Source organism: Cottoperca gobio, chromosome 6 (assembly GCF_900634415.1).
Source record: "Cottoperca gobio chromosome 6, fCotGob3.1, whole genome shotgun sequence".
In the NCBI taxonomy this organism is placed as follows: domain Eukaryota; kingdom Metazoa; phylum Chordata; class Actinopteri; order Perciformes; family Bovichtidae; genus Cottoperca; species Cottoperca gobio.
The window spans coordinates 16,390,603-16,411,494 of NC_041360.1; the positions used below are offsets into that span (position 1 = coordinate 16,390,603).

Below are 20,892 nucleotides of genomic sequence, written 5' to 3' on the forward strand. Positions count from 1 at the left end.
TTGTTTGTTTGTTTGTTTGTGGTTGTATTAGACATTCTTTTGTGTAAATGTATTTCGGATTTTCATCACCTGTGTCTCGGGGTCCTCAGAGCCCATGCTGGTCGCTCCCAGTTTGACCACCTCAGTGAGCTGGGTGATGGTCTTGGCTGAGGACTGGGCTGCCTGGGCCAGTCTCTCCTGACTGGACGCGGCTCCAGCAACCAGCAGCTTGGTGTCCTCCACCAGCGCCTTGGCCGTCTTCAAGATACTCTCCCTGAGGGACGGGACACATTGTGTCACAATCTGTTGCACAGTCACACTCAAGTACCAGCAATACGAAAGGAAGCTGTTGCTTTCATAATAGAATGCGTGTTTAGTAAAGACAATTTTCAATTTACATTAATTATATGAAATGCATCTGAATATTGAGCTTCATTGGCAAATTACACTTCTCTCGAGTGAGTCGTCAAAAGGAAAAGGGAGCTTTGGAGTCGAGTGTAAAACAACTCTTAGTAAGTATAGCATACACATGTTATATTACCCTTTTGCTCACAAAACATTTACATTTGTCATTTAGCAGACTTTGGAAGCCTAACCACTAGAACCACCAACATATTAATCATTTGCTCATTTATCACCATCAAACGTTTCTCTTTTTTCTGCGATTACAGGTTTTTTTATTGAACACTGCGTCTTGGTCAAGGTCATTGCACCTGTGATCAGCGAAAGATTCTTCATTCTCAGGGCTCAGTGTTCCAGCTGAGGCGAACATGATGGTGGTGTCCAGGTCAGCGATGATGCCAGAAACAGCGCTGGCTGCTGTGATACAGGCCTGGGTGCCTTTGTTCCCTGCCTGCAGCGCTGACAGTACCAAGGACACCTGGAACATGTGAAGCAGAGCATCAGATACGCAGAGAGGTCCTTCAAACACGCTGTTTTCAGAGATGTTAAAAGCAAGCTAAAAATAACCCTAGTTTCTGTGTGCCGTGCATATTTTTAATGATTATCCAGCAGCTTTTCTTCTCTGTAGGATGTTGGCGGAGCCTTTATTAATCAGGTGAGTGAGGGTGTAAATATTTAGAGTGAAAGTCATGGTCTAGCTGGATTAAAGCAGGATGCTGGGAGTGAGACGAGAGAGCAGGGTTAAGCATGCATCAAATCAGAGTCTGCTGCACAATCACATTAAGCCAATGGGCCTGACTCTGCAAAACTCGCATCTCCCTTGAAGACTGCTGTCTGCCCATCCCTCCTAAACAAATGGAAAGCCCTGAGAGGTGCATTTTAACGAGGCACAGTCTTCACGTATCAGCAAACATGAGACCACAAATTATTCAAGTTTGGTAGGAGCCATGAACCAAATCATAGCCTCGGAGCTGCTGCCTTGGTCGCAACAGGAAGACATTAGTATTGTCATTAACGGCACAGTGTGGGGGTGATCAGGAGAGCATGCTCTCATGACCTGCATGACTGTTACAATCATACAGTAAAGCACCTACAAATAACATATAGTATATTCTTCTGACTCTATAGTAGCTCAACATTAAGCATAAACCTACACCTTAATAGTAATAATAATGAATAATAATAATTAAAATCACATGCATCACAGAATAGTAATCAATTATTCACACCTTAACTGCTTCGTCTTAAATCTTGCAATTGCACACACCTATATGTTCTCTATCACTTTATTTAAATAAGTACATATACAGCAACTGTACTGGGAGATTATTTCAATAAAAATGCTAATGCTGAGCTGCTTCCAAACATCTATCAGCAGAAATGGCACACAACGAGAGCAAAAAATAGACTTCCCTTGAAAAAAGCAAGATATATATATATATATAAAGCTTCCTCCTGCAAGAGTTAAAGATGCTGTACCAGTTTCAGTCCACATAGCTTACCTTCTCTGTGACTGCGCGGGCACACTCGATGAGCTCCCTTTTGGAGAAGCTGTCAGTGGGGCTGAGCTGCAGGGCTCCGGCCTTCTGGACCATGTAGATACAGCCGTGACCCAGCTCTTGCACCCGTGTCTTTATCTGGAAACCAACCTGAAAGCATAACCAGGCATCGACTTACATCTCATCCATCTTCTCATTGTTGTGACTGTACGATGCAATTACTATCATGTCCTTAACTGGCGTGTGTCTCTTATCCAGCGGGTGGATGAATAATGATTTCAAGTACCCTCAGAGAGAGAGAGGGAAAGCTGGCACTACACCTTAAATTTACAGACTGAGATTCACGGGTGGGTGGTACTTCATTATGAGCATCACTATAGGCTTTTAGACTTGTACTTAGAGGCACAATGTCGCTATGGTAACCGGCAGGGTTTCTAGCAGCCTGTTATATACAAGATATTGATAAGAGCTGTGTGCTTATTAGTTCAATGTTTCCACACATTGCTTTCCTCTGGACTACACTGAAAGGCTTTAAGGAAAGACTGTGTGGATGCTGGAGGGGTATATTTCTGTCTGATCTCACACAGTCAGAAGCAGCCTTGAGGAAGGGGCGTCATTTCAAAGAACAGCACACATCTGCTCTGATCAGTGTGGGAGTAAATACACCCAAAAGCATTTTTGGTGCAAAATACAGACTTCAGAGGCACAATTGCAAAAAAAAGATATACGGCTTGATGTGTTAAATCTTTCATAGTGAGTGTTTTTTTTTGTGACATAGGACAGCAAGCATGGCTTCTCACCTCATATGGCTCTGCAGTGGCTGCAGCAAGGCGTCCTTGGTGTGCTAGCTGTCCATAGTCCACTGTCACCTGAGAGGCAAGGCCACCAAGCTCTTCAGGGCATGTTACCGACTTAGTCATCTGGCAAGAGAGAGAGAGAACATACATCATTAGCAGAGACAGATTGATGTTGCTCCAGCCCTACTGACAAATATTGTCATTGTAGATTGGAAATGTAATGGAAAGCACACAGAGGCAGGCATTAATATCTAACTCACCATCTCCTGCGCAGTGATAGCGATGGCCTTGGAGAACTTTACCATGGTGGTCTGGTAGTCCACAAAGGAGCCCTCAGGCTCAGGAGGTGTTCCTTCATCCAGCTGTGAAGATGAACCCTTTAGTACGTATCTATCCACAGTACATAGTGCATTGCTATCCTGTGTTTTTACACTAGGTGCTCGAATTTCCTATAGGTGAGACTTTTGATTTAGTTTGGTACCACTTTACAATAAAGCAGACTATAAAAAGGGCTTTGAGGTTTTATTTACTTTTTCTATTAATCGTTAATAATTTTTCCACCATTCTTTTAAGGCCTGATCTGTAAGAACCTTAATATTTCTGTATTATATTATTCTGCATTCTGTATTATAGTATACATGCTTTATAGATTAGAATAAAGATGTTAATATATGAGGAGCTTTTGGTTTGCCAGGTTGTCAGTGAACATTGAAGCGAAGGATCACATTCGTTGATCGCCTGCCAATGCAGCTTGCTTTGTTTTGTTTTTTTCATGTAGGTATTACTAATGGATAATGGATCTTTTATCCCTCTGCATCTTGGAAGACAGCTACAGACCAAACTGTAGCTGAACAATAAATCTGTCAGGGACAATATACAGTATAGTTCAATATTAGCTATCGTAAAGCTATGTATCAATCTATTGTATGTGTTGGCTGATAAGCAGCAAGAAATAGCAGTAGAGAAATGCCCAAGATATGATTTATTAACAGTGTCTCCAATATACAGTTTATCCACCAGAGAGCACTGATCATTTTATTTTTCAACAAAAACATATAGCTATAGTATATAGTACCTTGGTACCTTGGCTAGGGGCTTATGTGTGTGTTGTGTTGTTGGCTGTGTTGTGTTGTGTTTGTCGTGTCTTTCAGTGCTCCTGGGTCCTGGTTGGTTGGAGCTGGAGGACATCATGAAATTGGAGGCAGCTGGCGACTGCTTCCAGTCTATAAGAACGCCCCATCCTGAGAGTCTGTGGGCTTCCTCCTCTTCTGGCGTCACATTATGTTACTTTGAGTTGCTGTACAGTTTATTTTTGTATCATCTTAGTTCACCTGGCAGTTTTTTCTGCCAGTGTGCCATAGTGTTTTTGCTGCAAAAAAGCAACTTTTTTTTTAATCTGTGTATCTTTCTGTTTTATCAGAAAACAATCCTTTATTGGTCCCACAACGGGGAAATGTATCTTGTCACAGCAAAATAACATATGAAGTAAAACTGGCAGTACACAATAATTAAATAGAATAAAAAAATAATATAAGTACCAAGTGGTTGATAGAAAACAAAGTGAATATTGCACAGCAGTGGTGGAACAGTCTGTTCTTGGTGTGGTGGTCTACCTCTCTATCTTTCCATGTTTGTATGTTCTGCTCTGCAGAGAGCTGCTTGTTGGGCCAAACTCCGCTTGTGTTGTGTTCAAGGACCCTGACCTTGGCTGGGAAAAACAGTCAATCGCCCGTCTATTGCTGTCTAGATTTATTTATTTTATTTTATTTTACTTTGCATGCTTTTATGAATTACCTCGAGGGCCGGATCAAATGGTCTCGCGGGCCGTATATGGCCCGGAGGCCGGAGGTTCCCCACCTGTGATCTAGATGCTACATTATTGTAGGGGAAAGTCCAAATTTAGGGTGATTAATTTAGGAGGCCGCTACAAAGATAAAATCAATCTATTCTGGCAATATCAATATTGGATGCACACCATTTGGCAACCCAAGTTCTTTTTATATTACATGTTAATTGATATATAATTTCTTATACAATTAAAAAGCCATTAGTGAGAACATATAAACCTTTTTAATGTATGCATTCTTGTAAAATGGTGCCACTTTGTAGATTCTAATTGGGTTTTAATGATGGTTGCTCTTTCATGTTTAAGCTGGGGGTAAAATAAAAATAAAAAACACAAGGAAGAAAACTAAAAATGAAAGATAAAATCTGAGCCAAGTGGATATGTGTGAGTATGAGCAGATCATTGTCAATTATTAACTGCACTGGCAACACAGTGACATGTCCCCCAGCAGGATGAGTGACAGCTAACATCACTAGTGGGCTGTGGATTTAAAACCTGTCATCCACCGGACTAATGAGTCACTGACAAGGACGCACTCTGCACACTCACCGTGGAATTACTCTTACAGGGGAAGCTCATTTTGCCTTCAGTCAAATAAGATGGGGAATAAGTGTCAACCTGGAATCCATTTAAAACCACCTGAGCAGACTTCTCATGAGATCGTATCACACATACAAGCATTCCCTATCAAAACACACACAAACACACTCTTACTCACCCTGCCCATGGCCTCAGCGATGGACTCCACCATACCCCCGACCATGCCCCCTTCACTGGCAGCCTCATTCAAAGTCACCATGATGTCGTCCACCGCCTCCTTCATCAACTGGGATGCTTCAGAGATGGCATCGTGGGTGTGGTATGCCTGGGGATATAGCCAGCTGATTAACGTTTCCGTGACACTGTCTTGGTCTAGCCAGAAGGAAATTTATCAGCTTGACAACAGCTCTAGAGTTTCCCTACAGCTGGTAAGTATGCAGTGTCGCAGTAGAGGACACTTCACCAGGCTGGACTTGTACTACTATATTTTTTAATAATTCAAACTCCCAAGTTAAAAATGTAACAAAGTCCACATGCCATGCACCAGTAATGCTTATATATCATCATCATAATAATAATAATAATAATAATAATAAGCTTTTTGCATAGCACCTTGCATACAAGAAATGCAGCACAAAGTACTTTCCATACAGATAAAAGATGATACTTTTTTTTTTTTTATAAAATAAAAAAATAAGATGGAATAGAATATATAGAATTCATAACATAAGACGGAAAAACCCCACTGAATAATAATAATAATAATAATAATAATAATATTAAAATGAGTGCCCATATTTGCACATGCACATAAAATAACAATGCAGCAGCTCCATTCTCTTCTACTCTGTTATTTATTTTAATTGTTAACGTCAGTGGAGATCATTTGAGACTTATTAAACATAAAATCAAAAAGTTTGGTAACTAGGCATCTGAGGTCAGAAGCCAACACCCTTTCACTTTCTCCACGGACATAAATTCCCTACAGTTGTACACCGAAGAATGTAGGCAGGGGTAAATAGATAATCTTACAAGACAACATAAATTCCTTTACGAGGATATTTTATTAATGTTACTTATGACAGCCGAGTTTGAGGAACAGCAGCATCACCTGATAATGGGAATAGAAGTTATTTTAATTTAAAAAATACTAAAATCTTAAAATCAATTAAAGAAATAATAATAGAGAACCATAAAATCTAGATTTGTTCTTAGTTTGATACGAGCAGAAACACTTACAGTTGAAAGAAAATATAATAGAGAGTTACAGAAACTGAGGCAGAAGGAAGTTCTTCATGATCCTCTTTAATAAGAAAATAAACACTGGAAACAATATGACTGCATTACGGTCTTAACCTGCTGAAAATTAGCTTAATATCTCAGGTGACCCTTGAAATAGAGGTCATGATAGGCTCAACACACTGTAGCGATATGAAATGGTTAGCACCTTTGGGTTTCCCCCGCCTTCCTTGGCAGCATAGAGCATCTGCAGGGCAGACTCAGACAGGGTCTTGGTCTGGTCTAGGATGGTCATCTGCTGCTGGTGGTCATACAGCTTAGAGGCCAAGCCCACCGATGCCACAATGAGTGGATCAAAGTAACTTGCCAGCTGGGACACCTGGGAGAATATGTGTAAGAGAGCTGTCTGAGGAAGGATTGGATCACAAGATAGAAAACAGACAGAAAGGGGATTTTCCAGAGCGGATGAAGGGATGAATGGTCAGACCAGCACCTTGTGTCCTAGTTGGGCAGCTTCGCCTCGGGCCGTTGTGGAGACGGGATCAATCAGATGCCCAATCTCCTGCACAGAGGATGTCAGCTGCTCCTGGAGTGCCTGGTGAGTTACAACGGCAGAGAATTATGGTATAAGTCACAACAGAAAGACTACATATGCCATTAAGTTCTTTCTCTCGAACAAGATAGAGCTGATGAGGCACTTGAACTCACTTCCATGGAGATATCATCTCTGCAGGGTAAGCTCTGCCCAACCGCAGCTAAGGAAGCTTGATCAATGTCCCGGATACACTTATTGATGTTATCAATGGAGTAATCACACTCCCTCTGTCCTGGTGCCTTGTCCCTGTTACAAGAAATGTGGAAAAAAATACATGTATAAATATAGTTCTACATTATTGTGCAATAAATATTAAATACATCTAACTGTATAAATAATGCAAAAAAACAATCCACACATTTTTCCACTTTTTATAAAGCCGATTAGCTTAGCGTAGCGTATAGACTGGAAGAAGGGGGAAACAGCTAGCCTGGCTCTGTCCAAAGGTTAAAAAATAAATCCACATCCCATAACCCTAACCCTAAAGTTTACTGAGTAACCCGTTATATCTGCAGAAAACCCCCGAAATGTAGAATAGAGAAGATGTAGTTTTACAGATTTATTTTGGCCACGGGTCCTGTCATCACCATGAAGTCACCAGGCAACCCGCGAACACTTCAATCTTTATGCTAAGCTAAGCTAATCAACCGTTAGTCTTAACTTCATATTCAGCATATAGACATGAGATTGGTATCAATCTTAACATTTAACTCTTGGAAACAGAGCAAATAAACATTTGTTTTATTCCTTTAAAGCAGGAGTCCTCAACGTTTAAAAAGGACTGGTGTAGCGTGGTGTAGGGACCCCCTACTGAATATATTGTATAGAAGAGGCTTGAAGAGGTCCGTGCGACGGGGGGGGGGGGGGGGGGGGGGGGGGGGTACATTTTTAGTTCACCCCTCTCCTTTCCTCCACTCTCTGTCTCTGACTGTAGGTGTGTGTCGCCACCCTTCGTGAAGTACAGCGGAGGAGGGAATGTGAATGCACAATGCAACAAAACATTTTATTTATTTATTTTTTGCTTTATCAGGGGGTCCGCGGAAGTACTGCAAGGGGGTCGCAAAATTGTTTGTAGGTAAATTGTTGCAATAAATAAAAAAAATTAAAGTTTTGTTTTTATTACAATTTTTTTTTTTTTTGCTTTGCACATTCACATTCCCTCCTCCGCTGTACTTCACGAAGGGCGGCGACCGAGTGGAGGAAAGGAGAGGGGTGAACTAAAATACATTTCTAACCAATAATTATAATCAATTATTTATCAATTATAATCAAATGCAGTCTATGTTGAACCTTAGCTGCTGTGTGCATAGTATATGCATGTGATTGGAGGATGATGATGGAGATAGAAGTGGGTGGGGTACTACCTGTGATAGAATGTGTTGCTGATCCACTGTGGCTCACTATCAAACCAATGCTCTACAGGTGTTAACTAAATCTATTACAAGGCAGTGGAAATCTCAGCAGGTATAAACTAATGTGGCAATTTATTGCTTAGCTGAGCAGATATCACAGTAAGCCCTCTGGCTTCAGAAACATTTTATTCCTCTAACTGTGAGTAACCATAATAAACTTTAGATTCAGGATAATCCTGTGGAGACAGATGTGGCAGAAAATGAGATTAATACCAACCTGATGGAGGTGATGAGACTCTTGATGGAGTCAGAGACTGTCCTGGAGTGGCCGGCCAGTATGGACCATGTGGGAGGATCTTTGGGGTTGAGGACCAGCAAGCGGGCTGTTTCTAAAAGGTAAGTGGAGCTATCGAGCATGGAGCGTGCTGAACGCACAATAGGCTCCTGAGATGCTGAGCCCTGTGGAAATGAAAAGATTAGTGCAGGTGAAACAACAGCTAAGGTAGAAGCTCAACAGGAGCCGGCCACATCGGTATGACAGAGGTGTTAATATTCCTTGACTACCTGGGAGAGATCAAAGGTGCAATCAAAGGGAGGGATGAGATTAGAAAGGCTGCTTTACACAGATGCAGGAAGAAACACCTTCAGTCTTTATGATCCGAGCCAAAGCCTCCCTCGACAATTAGATTAACAAGCTGAAGATTAGAGCAGCTGTGCTGAGAAGGAGGGCCGTTAAACACTGCCCTCCAACAGATTACAGCCATAAAGCTTTTAGAGGACCGTGCGAGAACTGCTCCGCTCAGATTGAAAAAGAAAAATCCATTTTTCTCTTTCTTTTTTTTGACATTAAAAGAAAAGGGAACATTGGACCTCAATCTAATTCCTTAACATGCTCACTGTACAAACCTTTCTGTGTTGACTCATATAAAAGTGTCTGTTTGAAGGGGATTGAGTGCAGAAGTCACAAACATATTCATGGAATCTCTCTGAAGACTAGCTTCAATATAGTCTGTAGGATGGGGATTGGGGGGAAATGACTAATTGGATGTTTGTGAGAACCGGATGAAAGATTGCCATTCTTTTTCATTCAGCTAAATCATTAGGAAGTGCAGAAAAGAATGTTCTAAACAGGGCATTACAAACAAGCATCAAAATAGATGAATACCTCATTGCTGATTTGCGCTGGGATGCTCGCAAACTCAGGGTTGTTGGAAAAAGTTGACAGGTTTTCTACAGCCTCGAGGAGTGGGGTCGTAGCAACACGGCATCTGTTTCTGTTGTCGTCAGAAAAATCCCCATCTGAGCCCTGAAACAAGACAACAGCCTGTGAATATTTGTCCATTTCCTATATTTTTTGTAAGCGGCTGAATTATACACACATTCACAGCTTCTCGCATGACGAAAGAATTCTGTAACAAATTTACACTCAACGTTTTGATCAGTTGGAGAGTTGACCTTGATGGTTTTGACAAGGTTGGCTGTGGTGTTGGCCACCTCTTTGGCTGACTGGACAAACTGTCTCCTAGCCACGGGGTTGGAGGTTTTAGAAGAAGCCAGGCGGCAGGCGTTACAGAGAGCTGAGGTGTGCTTAGCTACTATTGTTGCCGCGGACAAGATCTAAATAAAGAAAAAACAATTAGGAAGCAGAGTTGCATGAAATCAGGCATTCTGGTGAGGTGTGTGCAGAGCAAATTATTTACAACATCCAGGTGGAGTTTAAGGTTCTCAAACTTAACGATCCATTTAATCAGTCACAATAGATCTATGTATAAACACTACTGTCCCAGGTTCACTCCCCATATGCCAGGGAATCATCCTGTAGTGATTTCAAGCCCCACATAGACCGTCTTACCTGTGAGGGACTACTGGCTGGGTCCACTAAGTTCTGACAAGCCATCTGAATAGCCTGGTGGGCCCTTGCAAACTGGATGGGATCCACCAGCCCCTCGTGGCCTGACTGACTATTGGGATCAGACACACCTACAAGATAAGAGGCCTACAGGGAAGACAACAAAAACAGAGTTATATAAATGTATCAGTTTGCCACTCGACAACTTTTATTTGTCTCGCATGATCCCAGTTGTTGTCCCAGACAAGCTAAGATACCCCACATGCTGTCCACATTCTCTGACTTACATATGTAAGAACATGCATAGATACATACATAAGATTCATATTGTATACATTGTGCATAACAGGGGAGCTTTCTGCAGAGGGAACAAAAGATCCGTCAGTGAGTGCCCTTTTTTACGGAGAAGGCAACTGAATATTGCATAGGAGGTGAGGATGTTATTTTACAGCTTCAGGAAAAGGAGCCAATGAAACCTGGCTCACTGTTGGGGCCTGCTCAATAGCATTTATTAATGGATTCCACCATGTCAAGATGTTTTAATGTATTTTTAATTTATTGTTTATTAGGGCTGTATCAACCTTGAAAAAAATACTCGACAATTTGTTCTTCCTAATTGAAATGTAACATGATTAAGTCTAATACAAAAACAAACAAAGTAAGCAGAAAAAAAGTGCAGAAGAGCAGAGAGTTCAGATGAAAGCAGAAGCATGGTAATTCAGTGTGAGTAGTTAGTACAATGCTGTGATTTCACCTGTCCTCCAGCCTCCGTCAGCCCACAAAGAGCTTTGGACGCCAAGCCCACGCTCTCCCCGAAGGCCAATACATCACCCGTCTTACAGTGCTGTGAAATACCTGCCATCGACTCGCCTAAGACCTGAGGCGTACGGAAATAGAGAAGACGTGAACAAATTAGATCTTCATCTGCCTACTATGTAAAATATATCTGATGGTTAAAGTATATAGATCACACAAACATTTTGAAAGCCTGTACCTTTGAATTCTCCATGACGCTCTCGATGCAGTCAAAGTAGGACAGTTCATTGACAGGCTCGTTGGGGTTATCTAGGAGCCCTCTGACAGCCTGTGCTCAGACAGAGATGATAAGCACTTAAACTACGATGGACACACAACTGAACACTCCTGCTATGATATTACACTTTTATCAGCCACTTAATTTAGAAATAGAAAAAAACTGTTGATAACATACTGCCTTGATAAATTATGACAGTCAAGCCTTTAAAATGCACAGTTCGGTTTCAGTTATACGAGTATAAGTGAATGTGGGCTCCAGTACGCAAACATGCTCCAGTTCAACCAGTGTCACTAATGCACTTACTGTTGTTCTGAATTTAATGTCCATCAATTAATGGCTCAAATGCAAAATAGATAGAAGGAAAGGGTGAAAGGATGCAGCTAGCGTCACTGATAAAAAAAAACATACAGGCATGTACAGGCAACAGAAAACAGGCCTGAAGAGAAGGAGAGTCTGTGTGTGGTACAGTGTATGTGAGGACGGCTACCTCCAACTCCCTCAAGGCGTTGTCACACTCCTTTTGTCCTGCTGCTTGCTGGGTACAGAGCGTGATCAGCTGGTTAATACTCTCTGTCACTACCCTGCAACACAAACACAGCCACAAAGGCTTTTTAGCTCTCACATGTGTCCTCCGCATGCATGCACAGCCTGGCTTCACTCACACATGCATTTAGCTCCCCTATTCAAGCATGACACTGCTGGTCTCTCACTGCGATAGGCTAACTCGGCACACAGGAGTGCTGAGATTCACTTGAGTTTGTGTTCAGCCTTGCTGAGCACAGACAGGCCCTAGCCAAGACTTCCATCTTCCTAATTAGACAGAGAGAAGTCAGTCAGGCCCAATGCCCTGAGGGACCAGCTGTTGGCTTCTCACTACGTACCTCCCTCTAGCAATGCCGAACAGACACAGCTTGGGGGACATAAATGCAGCAAGAATCGGAATTATCTTTAAAATGGTTCATTTTACTAGCAAATACTGAGAAAATAGAATTTTCTGATACAAATCAGACACTATCTGCAACTTATCGAACCTTGCTGCCACAGCTAGAAGATTCTTAGCATTGGCTGCACCTGGATCCACAGACAGAGACTTGGCAGCCAGCAGCAGCTTACTGGACGCCATGGAGATGTTCTTCAGATTACCAATGACGTGGATCTGGTCGTCCTTGCTCTGCACAGGCAAGGAAAAAGAACAATACAGTGGATTTTCAAGATGGATTTTAAGTAATTTACTGTATCGGCAAGAGCTGCCAAGGGATAACGTATTGTAAAGAATGTATTTAATGTGTCCCTCCGCCTATATCCTCTTTCCTCACTCAGTAGGCTGCTTAGAGCCTGATTAAAGCTTGGGTGTCATGCTACATCAACTCCAATCCCAGACGATCTTTCCAAATGAATGAGCAAAATAACCAGAACGAGAACATCACGAGATCTCATTACATCTGACTGTGTTAGTGCTCTTGGGGACATTAATAAGACAAAGTGAATTAGATGAAAAGGTCTGATTAACAAATGACTTATCTAGCTTCAGTAATAAGGGGTCACAGAAATATGATCTGGGCCACTCAGCATTGAAGAGTTTTGCGTTTGTTCATCAAAGGTTTGAATGTAGTTTACCGTTGAACTGTTTTAATGGAGTGTGTAGGGGGTTGTATGATCATGAAACCTACCTGGGTGTGTCCTGCCATCTCAATGCCAGCATCCAAGAACTCATCAAAGTTATGGCTGAACTTCCCTGAGGCCGCAGCCAGCTGGCTGCTCGTTCCACGAGAGGAGTGGACGACCTCGCCTGCAGAGTGGTTGAGTTCAGCTGCTGTGTGGTTCAGGTCACACTGGGCCTCCTGGAATGTCTTACTGCAGGGAGGGAGCTTCAAAGACATGACACACACCAATTAAGGCATACTCCAGTACAGTAAACAGATGATCAAGTGAAATGGAAATAACATATTCAGTAATGATGTGCTATTTTAATATATGTGTTCAGTACAGATGTTTTTGTGCAAATATTAAATATACTAAAAATCCCCAAGTAAAGATGGAACTCACAATGTCCACCAGCAGCTTCTTGCTGGCCTCACCGATGCTCCTGAGGGCCATGTCAACATCCTTCTGGCCTGGCAGGCAATTCACACAATTATTTAGGGAGTGCGACACAGCTTTGGCCACCTGAAACACAGCACAATGCTCTGTCAATGGACTGCCGTTACTCATTGTAACATCTGTGCTACACAATGCAAAGTTCCAGAGCGAATCTATAAGGGGTAAAATATCTCTAATGCAAATTGGGCTCACAGTGGTGCACAATAATCCTTGCCACTAATTTATGCTGCTGTCACAGATCTATGCCAAACAATATGTTTATCCCCTGAAGGGCTGCAGGAGAATGAGCAGTTTTCACTCTAGCACTCCTGAGAGAGGAATACCAGGCGAGAGACAGAGCAGAGAGAAAATAGCAACGCTTAGAGGTGGATGATTGTTATAGAAAGGAGAAATGTTAATAAATCTGTAGAGGAGACATAGAGAGAGAGAGGCTCCTGAGAGGAACAATGTGATGGCTATATGAACATCACTGCCTCTGGAGTATATATTACTGAGAGTTGTGCTACCTGTGCCAGTCTCTGCTGACTCTCAGCATCCCCTGGGTGAACCAGGGCCTGATGGGCTTCATGGATCAGCATGGCCGAGCCCTCCATGACACACTGGGCTGAGTCCAGCATGGCAGCTGCAGCCTGGGGCTCCTTGGTGCTGGCTGCCACACCTCTGGCTGCTTGAGCCAATGTCCTTAAAGCCTGTGCCGTTTCTCTGGCAGCCACACCTGCAAACAACCACGTTGAAATTACAATGAATAATTTCGATCACAGGGACAAAGACGGAGAGAATATCATGAAGCAAACCAAGTAATATCCGTATGATAACAGTATATATTATAGTAGTAAATAATAGTAAAAAGTGATGCAGCCTTCACCTCAGTACATGTTACACATGTGTAATCATGTACAGAGAGAGGAAATATGATGTTTACATTCTCCTGTGTTGCTCCATGGAGTTAGAGTAAGTAACTATGCTTCTGTAGAAATTGAAACTGACATATTACTAAACATTAATTTAATTCTCATTAGTTTTACTGTGCAGCAGTCCTGTTTAAGCAATACAAACTGAGAGGTGTGTGTATTTCCTGTCTTTACTATAATTGTAATTGCATTGTGCAAATCAGCTGGCAGGAGATAGCCGTACCACACTGAGAACAAACTGTGCTACCGAAACGCTCTCATTGTTTAAATAAATGAGTTAATATAAGAAATATGGCTCCACATGGGAGGTGCCCTTAACTTATTATACACAGAGCCGAGAAGAAAAGCAGCAAATTGCATCAAATTGCATTAACCAGCCAAGTGGAGCCATTTGCTGATGGAATGTTAAATCTAGTGAAAATAAGATTAACGAGTAGGGAGCAGCACTGTGGGCCACAGCATGAAGTGCTGCCTGGGAGCATTCGTTGTTAGAAATGCTTTTCTCCATCTGTCTTCATCTCTCCTCCCGTGAGATCCACAATTGGGCCAGAATTGATGGCAAATCAGCCAAGCCACGCTGGATTCAAAGGGTTCCGTTTAAGGCAATAGTGACAAATAAATAAAGGAATCATCATTTTCTCTGCCTGCTTCATCCACACACTCCCACTTGACACAATTTATTTCCCATAAAGAATTACAGTCAGTAATCCACATATCCATTCTGGCAATGTAACTACTCTATACAGAAGTACATTATTTAACTAAGCTGCTACTTTAGACTCTGAAACCTGTGTCGAAAACACTTTTCTTACCTGTATAATGTTCATTGCCCTGTGCAGCACATGTCAGCAGCTGGGCCATGGAGGAGCCCACAGCCTTAGACGTACTTCCTAAATCCTGAGCACACTTCTCCAGCTGCGTGAGCAACAGAACACACACATAAACCATGTTAGTCAGAGTTGTGATCGCATCATGTTCCTTTTTCTACAGTCGGATATCTACAGTATAATGTTTCAACTGAACTTCAAGGAAGATGTTGTTGTGTACTGACCGACTCCCCAGGAAGAGGTTTGAGTTGGCCGTCAATGACGGACATCTTTGCATCCTGAAGCTCACTCTTCAGTGTCTGGACAGTTTTGAGGGCTGAATCTATCTCCAGTGGACCACAGGCTTCATGGGCCTTCAAATGACACGCACACACATAAATGTTACTCTCATGCACCCATTCATTATGCATCGCAGACAGGATGCCAGCCTATGTATATTCTGAGCTTGGTATCTCTTAATGAGATCAAAGAACTGGGCTTACCCAAGTGTAGCCTTACAACAAACAAGAGACGGCAACACATTTCCTGCATTAGTGAGGCGACTCCTGCTATCTCGAACAGTGTTATATATATATATATATATATATATATATATATATATATATATATATATATATATATATATATATATATATATATATATATATATATATATATATATATATATATATATATATATATATATATATAGATACCTTCAGGGTGGCCGTCCTGAGCTCGGCCAGGCAGGTAGCCAAGTTTTTGGCACACTGGCCCAGTTGCATAGCAGCAGCCTGGTCAGCCACCGTCGGAACTGCTGACTTTGCAGACGTCACCATCTTACTCCCGGGCTGAGCGATGGTGACAGAAAAACAACAACCACAAATTCATAAGCACTTAATGAGCAGTTTTTGTGTGTGTATCTGATGACAAAGAGTTTGATGGTTGCTGACTGGCGAAAGGTCTGACCTGTAAGAAGCTCTGGCTGGCCATGATGAGGGTGAGCTGGGCACCAAGCTCCTCGGGCTGGGCCTGGCTGCTCCTCATCCCCTGCACCAGCTGGGGAATGCTATCTGCAACACCCTGCATTGAAACACACCTAGAATGTATTCTTCATATCCACATCATCATGATTGGCAGAAAGAAGTGCATATACTATACATTATAAGGATTCTTTTTGTTGTTGTTGTATACATAAGTAAAAAAGAGCATATGATTATACCTTGCAGCTGTGTACTAGCTGTTGGTGTGAGACGGTATTTTTGTTAGAAGCAGCAGCATTTTGGGCAGCTGCGATGGTCTGGGTAGCAGCAGCCGCTGCCTGCTTAGCAGCTATCTGTTCAGAAGATACAAATGGAAATCATTAGGCTTAAGTAAGAGACTGGCGTCTGGCTGAGAGTCACTTTTACTCTGTGCAGTATTATTTGGTCATATTCTGTACTCAGACAGAGTTGTACTAATAAAACTAAGAGGGGTCACAAACAACCAAACCATTTGTAAGAAGAGAGAAATGGGTGGGATTGCAGTGCTCAATCTTTCACTTGGTATGTTTCCAAAACTAAAAGCACTGAAAATAATACTGCTAAGTTTACATTAATTCATAGACGCAAGATAAGAGGGATGACAAGATTGAAAACAGAGGGAGAAGAGATTCCTTGTTGAGCGGATGAGGAGGCGAGGATGATAAAAGAGCCAGAATACATGATGTCATTATACTGAAAGAGAAAAGACTAAACTGAATGTAGAATTGACATGATACGTAGGAGTGGAATTGTCTACCTGTGTTGTAGTGTGCTCTCTGTTTTTTTACTCCTATATACTTTTAAATAAAAGCACAGCACAGCAGCTGAATGACAGTGTGTCAGAAGTAAGATTAATGGTGTTTTAAGGAGTGACTGTGATAATTGTTACATGCACACCTGCAGATTCATGACACTTTGGTCTTCAATGGCTCACACATTTCCTCGATGGAGGCGACCGTTAGCACCATTACTGTGACCATCTGATGAAAGGAGGCGGACTGATAGCAGGCTGATCCCAGCCCTGGGTAATGCATACTTTATGTGACTAGGAAATTGAACATTGGGCGCTCTGCAGCTAAGAGGGGGGTAGTCATTAGGGGTGAACTGATACCAAGGGCTAAACACAGATCTTTATACTCCGATAGCTCATTTACAGAACTAATGGGATTTATAGCTCACTGCTATGGGAAAAGAGAAACAACACAGACCAATATACTAAATGGGCTGTATTTGTACAAATGACTGCTGAGGCATTTCATTGTTCTCATTGTGGCATGTGTTTCCTTTAGACGAATGTTGAAACTCTCCATTTATTTCTCCTGTTTGTACTAAAGGGATGACGAAATGTGGAAAAGGGAGAAAAAAAAAGAAAGAGTGTTGTGTTTTGATCAAGGTCAAACAACACATAGATGAGAACATGTAGACTCCAGTGACTCACCTCTAGCCTGTTGACCAGTTTTTTCTTTATCGCGTTCTGAGCTGCAGCATTCGTGGCTACACGTAGCCCCTCAGCTGCTTCTCTGAGCCTCTGCTGCTGATCCTCATTCTCTGGGTAAGCAGCCGCCCCCTGAGAGCACATAAACACACACACACACACACACACACACACACACACACACACATAAACACACAGGCGCAAACACAAATATAGTATATAACAACAGCTATTCAGACCTCAGCAATGAAAGTTTAACAACTCTGGTTACACATTGTGCAATAGATGCAAAAAGGGATTTAGCTCCGTCTGCTTTCTGGCAGTTTCCAAGGAAACGGTCGGTGCCAGATTCACACTTCCTCTTTGATAATGGCAGTGATGTGGTGATTAATGTGTCACATATCAAAAACATCTAATGTGCAATAGGCAGCGTTACACTTGCCTGGGTATTTCACATTGATAGTATTCTGCTCGATAGTGCCCGGGGCTTATAAAGACCTCCTTATTTCAGATGTGAAATGATGCTGGTAGCTAGTGCATACAGTAAAGCCAATATATGTAGTCTAACAAATGAAAGCATTTCAGTTCAGTTGATCTTTGATTCATACACTGTGACATAAGACAGAGAAGAACACTGTGGTAGAGCTGATTAAAAAAGAAACAGTCACCAGTTGTGGATCAAACTGATGACTAATTAAAAGACATACAAATGAATGTAATAATGGCAGAAGCTATTAGATTAGGTTATTAAATTGAGGTATATATTGTCTTCTTAAACTAATGGCCCATGTCACATTTTAAAAAACTGAACCAAATATAGAATATTTATTAATCATTTCACACAAAAAGGTTATGACAATATATGACTATTGACATAACACTGTGTCAATTATGTAACATAAGAGGATTAGATTACTTAGGCCAATTTACGAACATGTCGTTGTGACTTAGGCCATTAGTTTAAGAAGGTGACGGTATGCAAGTTAAATGCTTAAGCAAATGATAAATCATATGTATTGCATTACATTGTGAGAGTAAACCTCTTCCACTCTTACCTTAGCTGCCTCTACCATCCGAGCTGTGGCATCGGCCAGGAGTTTGGCGGCGGCCAGCAGTTTCTTGGAGTTGTCAACATCGACTTCTGCCTCTGCATCAGATCTCATGGCGTTGACCAAGTCTGAGGTGGCCTGTGCTAACACCCTGGCCTGACGCACCATCTCGCCTGTTTACACATACAGACAATAACCAAGCACATAAAGGCAGACGCCCCACACAGCTAGGACAAAGACAAACCCATATTGCAAAGCTGATTTGGAGCCTCTGTACATGTACAAACTAGGTGACATGAATAAAAAACAAAGACATGTCCTGTACACTGAGCCTAACAAACCAGAGATATTAAAGGGAAAACAATTTTGTAGAAGTAGAAACGGTATGACAGGATACTCATAATATCATCTCATGATATACACACACATATTTGTATTTATATATATATATATATATATATATATATATATATATATATATATATATATATATATATATATATATATATATATATATATATATATATATATCACCCAACCCTAATGCATCACTAAGACATTTCTGTAAGTGTCTAAGTCTTGCTTAATCGCATCATTGTTTCAACCTTCATAAACTTGTGTAGCTGAAGGTTTTCTAGTGAATCATCCTCTTTTACACAAATCAACGTATTTGGAATATATGAAACATCTCCCCACACACCTGCTATAAAAAGCTATGTTTCCCAAACACCCACCTCCAGCTTGAAATAACTCAGAGAAGTCTGTGAAAGACAAGACATCCAGGTGCTTTACAACCTACATCCGATGGCCTTGGGAATAAACCAATGCACTATCTGTAGAATGGACTCTAATCACTGAGCGCTGATCTATTGCTAAAGATTTTCTTTTTTTTCCTCCTCATGTTGATTTATAGAAGGTAAAAAGTTTGTCCTTCCAAAAATGCCCGGGTCATGTGTTTCCTTTTAAGTTTCAAAGCCTGTCTGATGCTGATTGGGACCAGACTGGGAGCTCTGTAGTGGTTTTGGATGACATGTACAACAACCCCTTGAGAATTGGTTAGGATTTGGAAATTCTTCAGCCTCATGGCTCAAACCATAACAAATAGCCTGAGCTTTGACCACGCTTCAAAATGATTTTTTAGATCTCTTGACATGGACAAAAACAAGGGCAATATCTTAAATGCCCTCCCATGTAGTCAAAACAATAAGTCAAGTGAAAGCAGTTTTTCCATTCAAATCACCTGACATCTGTTTAGTCCTTGTTGTGAGTAAACAGAAACTGACACTAAACCACTTCAATTGAAAGCATTTCCCCTTCAAGGTTCTCTACTTCTCTTTGTACTCACCAGCATCACCCATGGAAGTGAAAATGTTTTCTGTCACATTCATGATCGTGTCTGTGGCCTGGTCGTAACGTCCGATGGGCTCTCCGCAGGTGGCGTAGTGGCGTACGTGCTGCAGCAGGTCGCTGAGGGCCTGGCTCACCACACCGGCTGCTGCCCCGACTTGTTTCAGCAGCTCCCCATCGTCGCTGGCTGAGCGGCACGCCTTGACGCAAGTTTCCACGGAGCGGTCCACCAGCTTACCGGCCTCGACAAGCTGGTCCTGACACACTGGGGAGCTTATAGTCGGGCTTACCACCTGCACCACACACAGTCGTCAGCAGAAGAAGAGTTACAAGAGTTGAAGACTTTTTATGATATCTGACAGATTATATGGCACTAATTCTTGTTTGTTTCATATAACCAAGTACAAAACCTCGTACCTTTAAAATTAAACATTAAATTCTTATTCGTTAGTTTCTGATTTAGAAAAGTCACTTATTTTGTTCAGAATATGACACAAAGACCTGTTCAATATTGCACATAGCTGCAATGGTCAGTGTCATACATCATACTTGGATGATCTCCTGCATGTTGGTATGTCCTTTATCTACTTGGCTACTGAGATGAACCATTTTAAAACCAGTACCTTGGTGCAGGCGACCAGCTGAGAGGTGGACAGGGCACACTGAGTGGCAGCTGCGATCACCCGGTTCTGCAATACGGTGTCCTCGGCCACCTGGGCCACGTTCTTGGCCTTCAGGACTAACATAGCAGCTGCATTGGCCACTGCTTTGGCTAGATTCATCAGGGTGTCCTGCAACATATTAATCAATGTCGTTCACTGACACACAGCACAGCTGCGCACATGTGAGCAAAGGAACCAGAAGAGTGAATGTTTTTAACTCAATTTGTTTAGTTGATAGAGTGAATGCTGGACATCAAATGCACAAAGAACAACAGCAGTGTAACTGTAACAATACCTTAAGCAAGAGGGAGATGGTGAATAAATGATATCTGATATATAGTAAAGCATTTTGAACCATGTGATGTCAAAGGCCATGAGTGTGTGGCAGGTAAATGTATTCCAGTGTAAAAGCATAAATGAAGCAGA

At 41.8% G+C, this 20,892-nt stretch overlaps 1 protein-coding gene across 5 annotated transcripts in view; it reads right to left on the reverse strand.

The window, feature by feature from the left end:
• tln2b (talin 2b) overlaps window positions 1-20,892 on the reverse strand; it is a 78,941-nt gene that overhangs the window by 13,108 nt on the left and 44,941 nt on the right. For 3 of the 5 annotated variants that reach the window (XM_029432989.1, XM_029432991.1, XM_029432990.1), the window contains 29 exons: window positions 20,428-20,595; window positions 19,803-20,097; window positions 18,464-18,630; window positions 17,412-17,540; window positions 16,174-16,287; window positions 15,921-16,034; window positions 15,668-15,802; window positions 15,197-15,325; window positions 14,958-15,060; window positions 13,741-13,949; window positions 13,181-13,300; window positions 12,805-13,002; window positions 12,166-12,305; window positions 11,622-11,715; window positions 11,093-11,182; window positions 10,853-10,975; window positions 10,102-10,245; window positions 9,681-9,866; window positions 9,415-9,555; window positions 8,527-8,708; window positions 7,011-7,143; window positions 6,796-6,897; window positions 6,511-6,681; window positions 5,242-5,388; window positions 2,938-3,039; window positions 2,681-2,800; window positions 1,884-2,030; window positions 693-859; window positions 70-253 (listed from right to left, as the gene is read on the reverse strand). In XM_029432989.1, coding sequence (XP_029288849.1) covers window positions 70-253; window positions 693-859; window positions 1,884-2,030; window positions 2,681-2,800; window positions 2,938-3,039; window positions 5,242-5,388; window positions 6,511-6,681; window positions 6,796-6,897; window positions 7,011-7,143; window positions 8,527-8,708; window positions 9,415-9,555; window positions 9,681-9,866; window positions 10,102-10,245; window positions 10,853-10,975; window positions 11,093-11,182; window positions 11,622-11,715; window positions 12,166-12,305; window positions 12,805-13,002; window positions 13,181-13,300; window positions 13,741-13,949; window positions 14,958-15,060; window positions 15,197-15,325; window positions 15,668-15,802; window positions 15,921-16,034; window positions 16,174-16,287; window positions 17,412-17,540; window positions 18,464-18,630; window positions 19,803-20,097; window positions 20,428-20,595 — 4,254 coding nt within the window. The remainder of the gene's footprint in view (window positions 1-69; window positions 254-692; window positions 860-1,883; window positions 2,031-2,680; window positions 2,801-2,937; window positions 3,040-5,241; window positions 5,389-6,510; window positions 6,682-6,795; window positions 6,898-7,010; window positions 7,144-8,526; window positions 8,709-9,414; window positions 9,556-9,680; window positions 9,867-10,101; window positions 10,246-10,852; window positions 10,976-11,092; window positions 11,183-11,621; window positions 11,716-12,165; window positions 12,306-12,804; window positions 13,003-13,180; window positions 13,301-13,740; window positions 13,950-14,957; window positions 15,061-15,196; window positions 15,326-15,667; window positions 15,803-15,920; window positions 16,035-16,173; window positions 16,288-17,411; window positions 17,541-18,463; window positions 18,631-19,802; window positions 20,098-20,427; window positions 20,596-20,892) is intronic. The other 2 variants (XM_029432993.1, XM_029432992.1) reach the window with 1 other exon arrangement.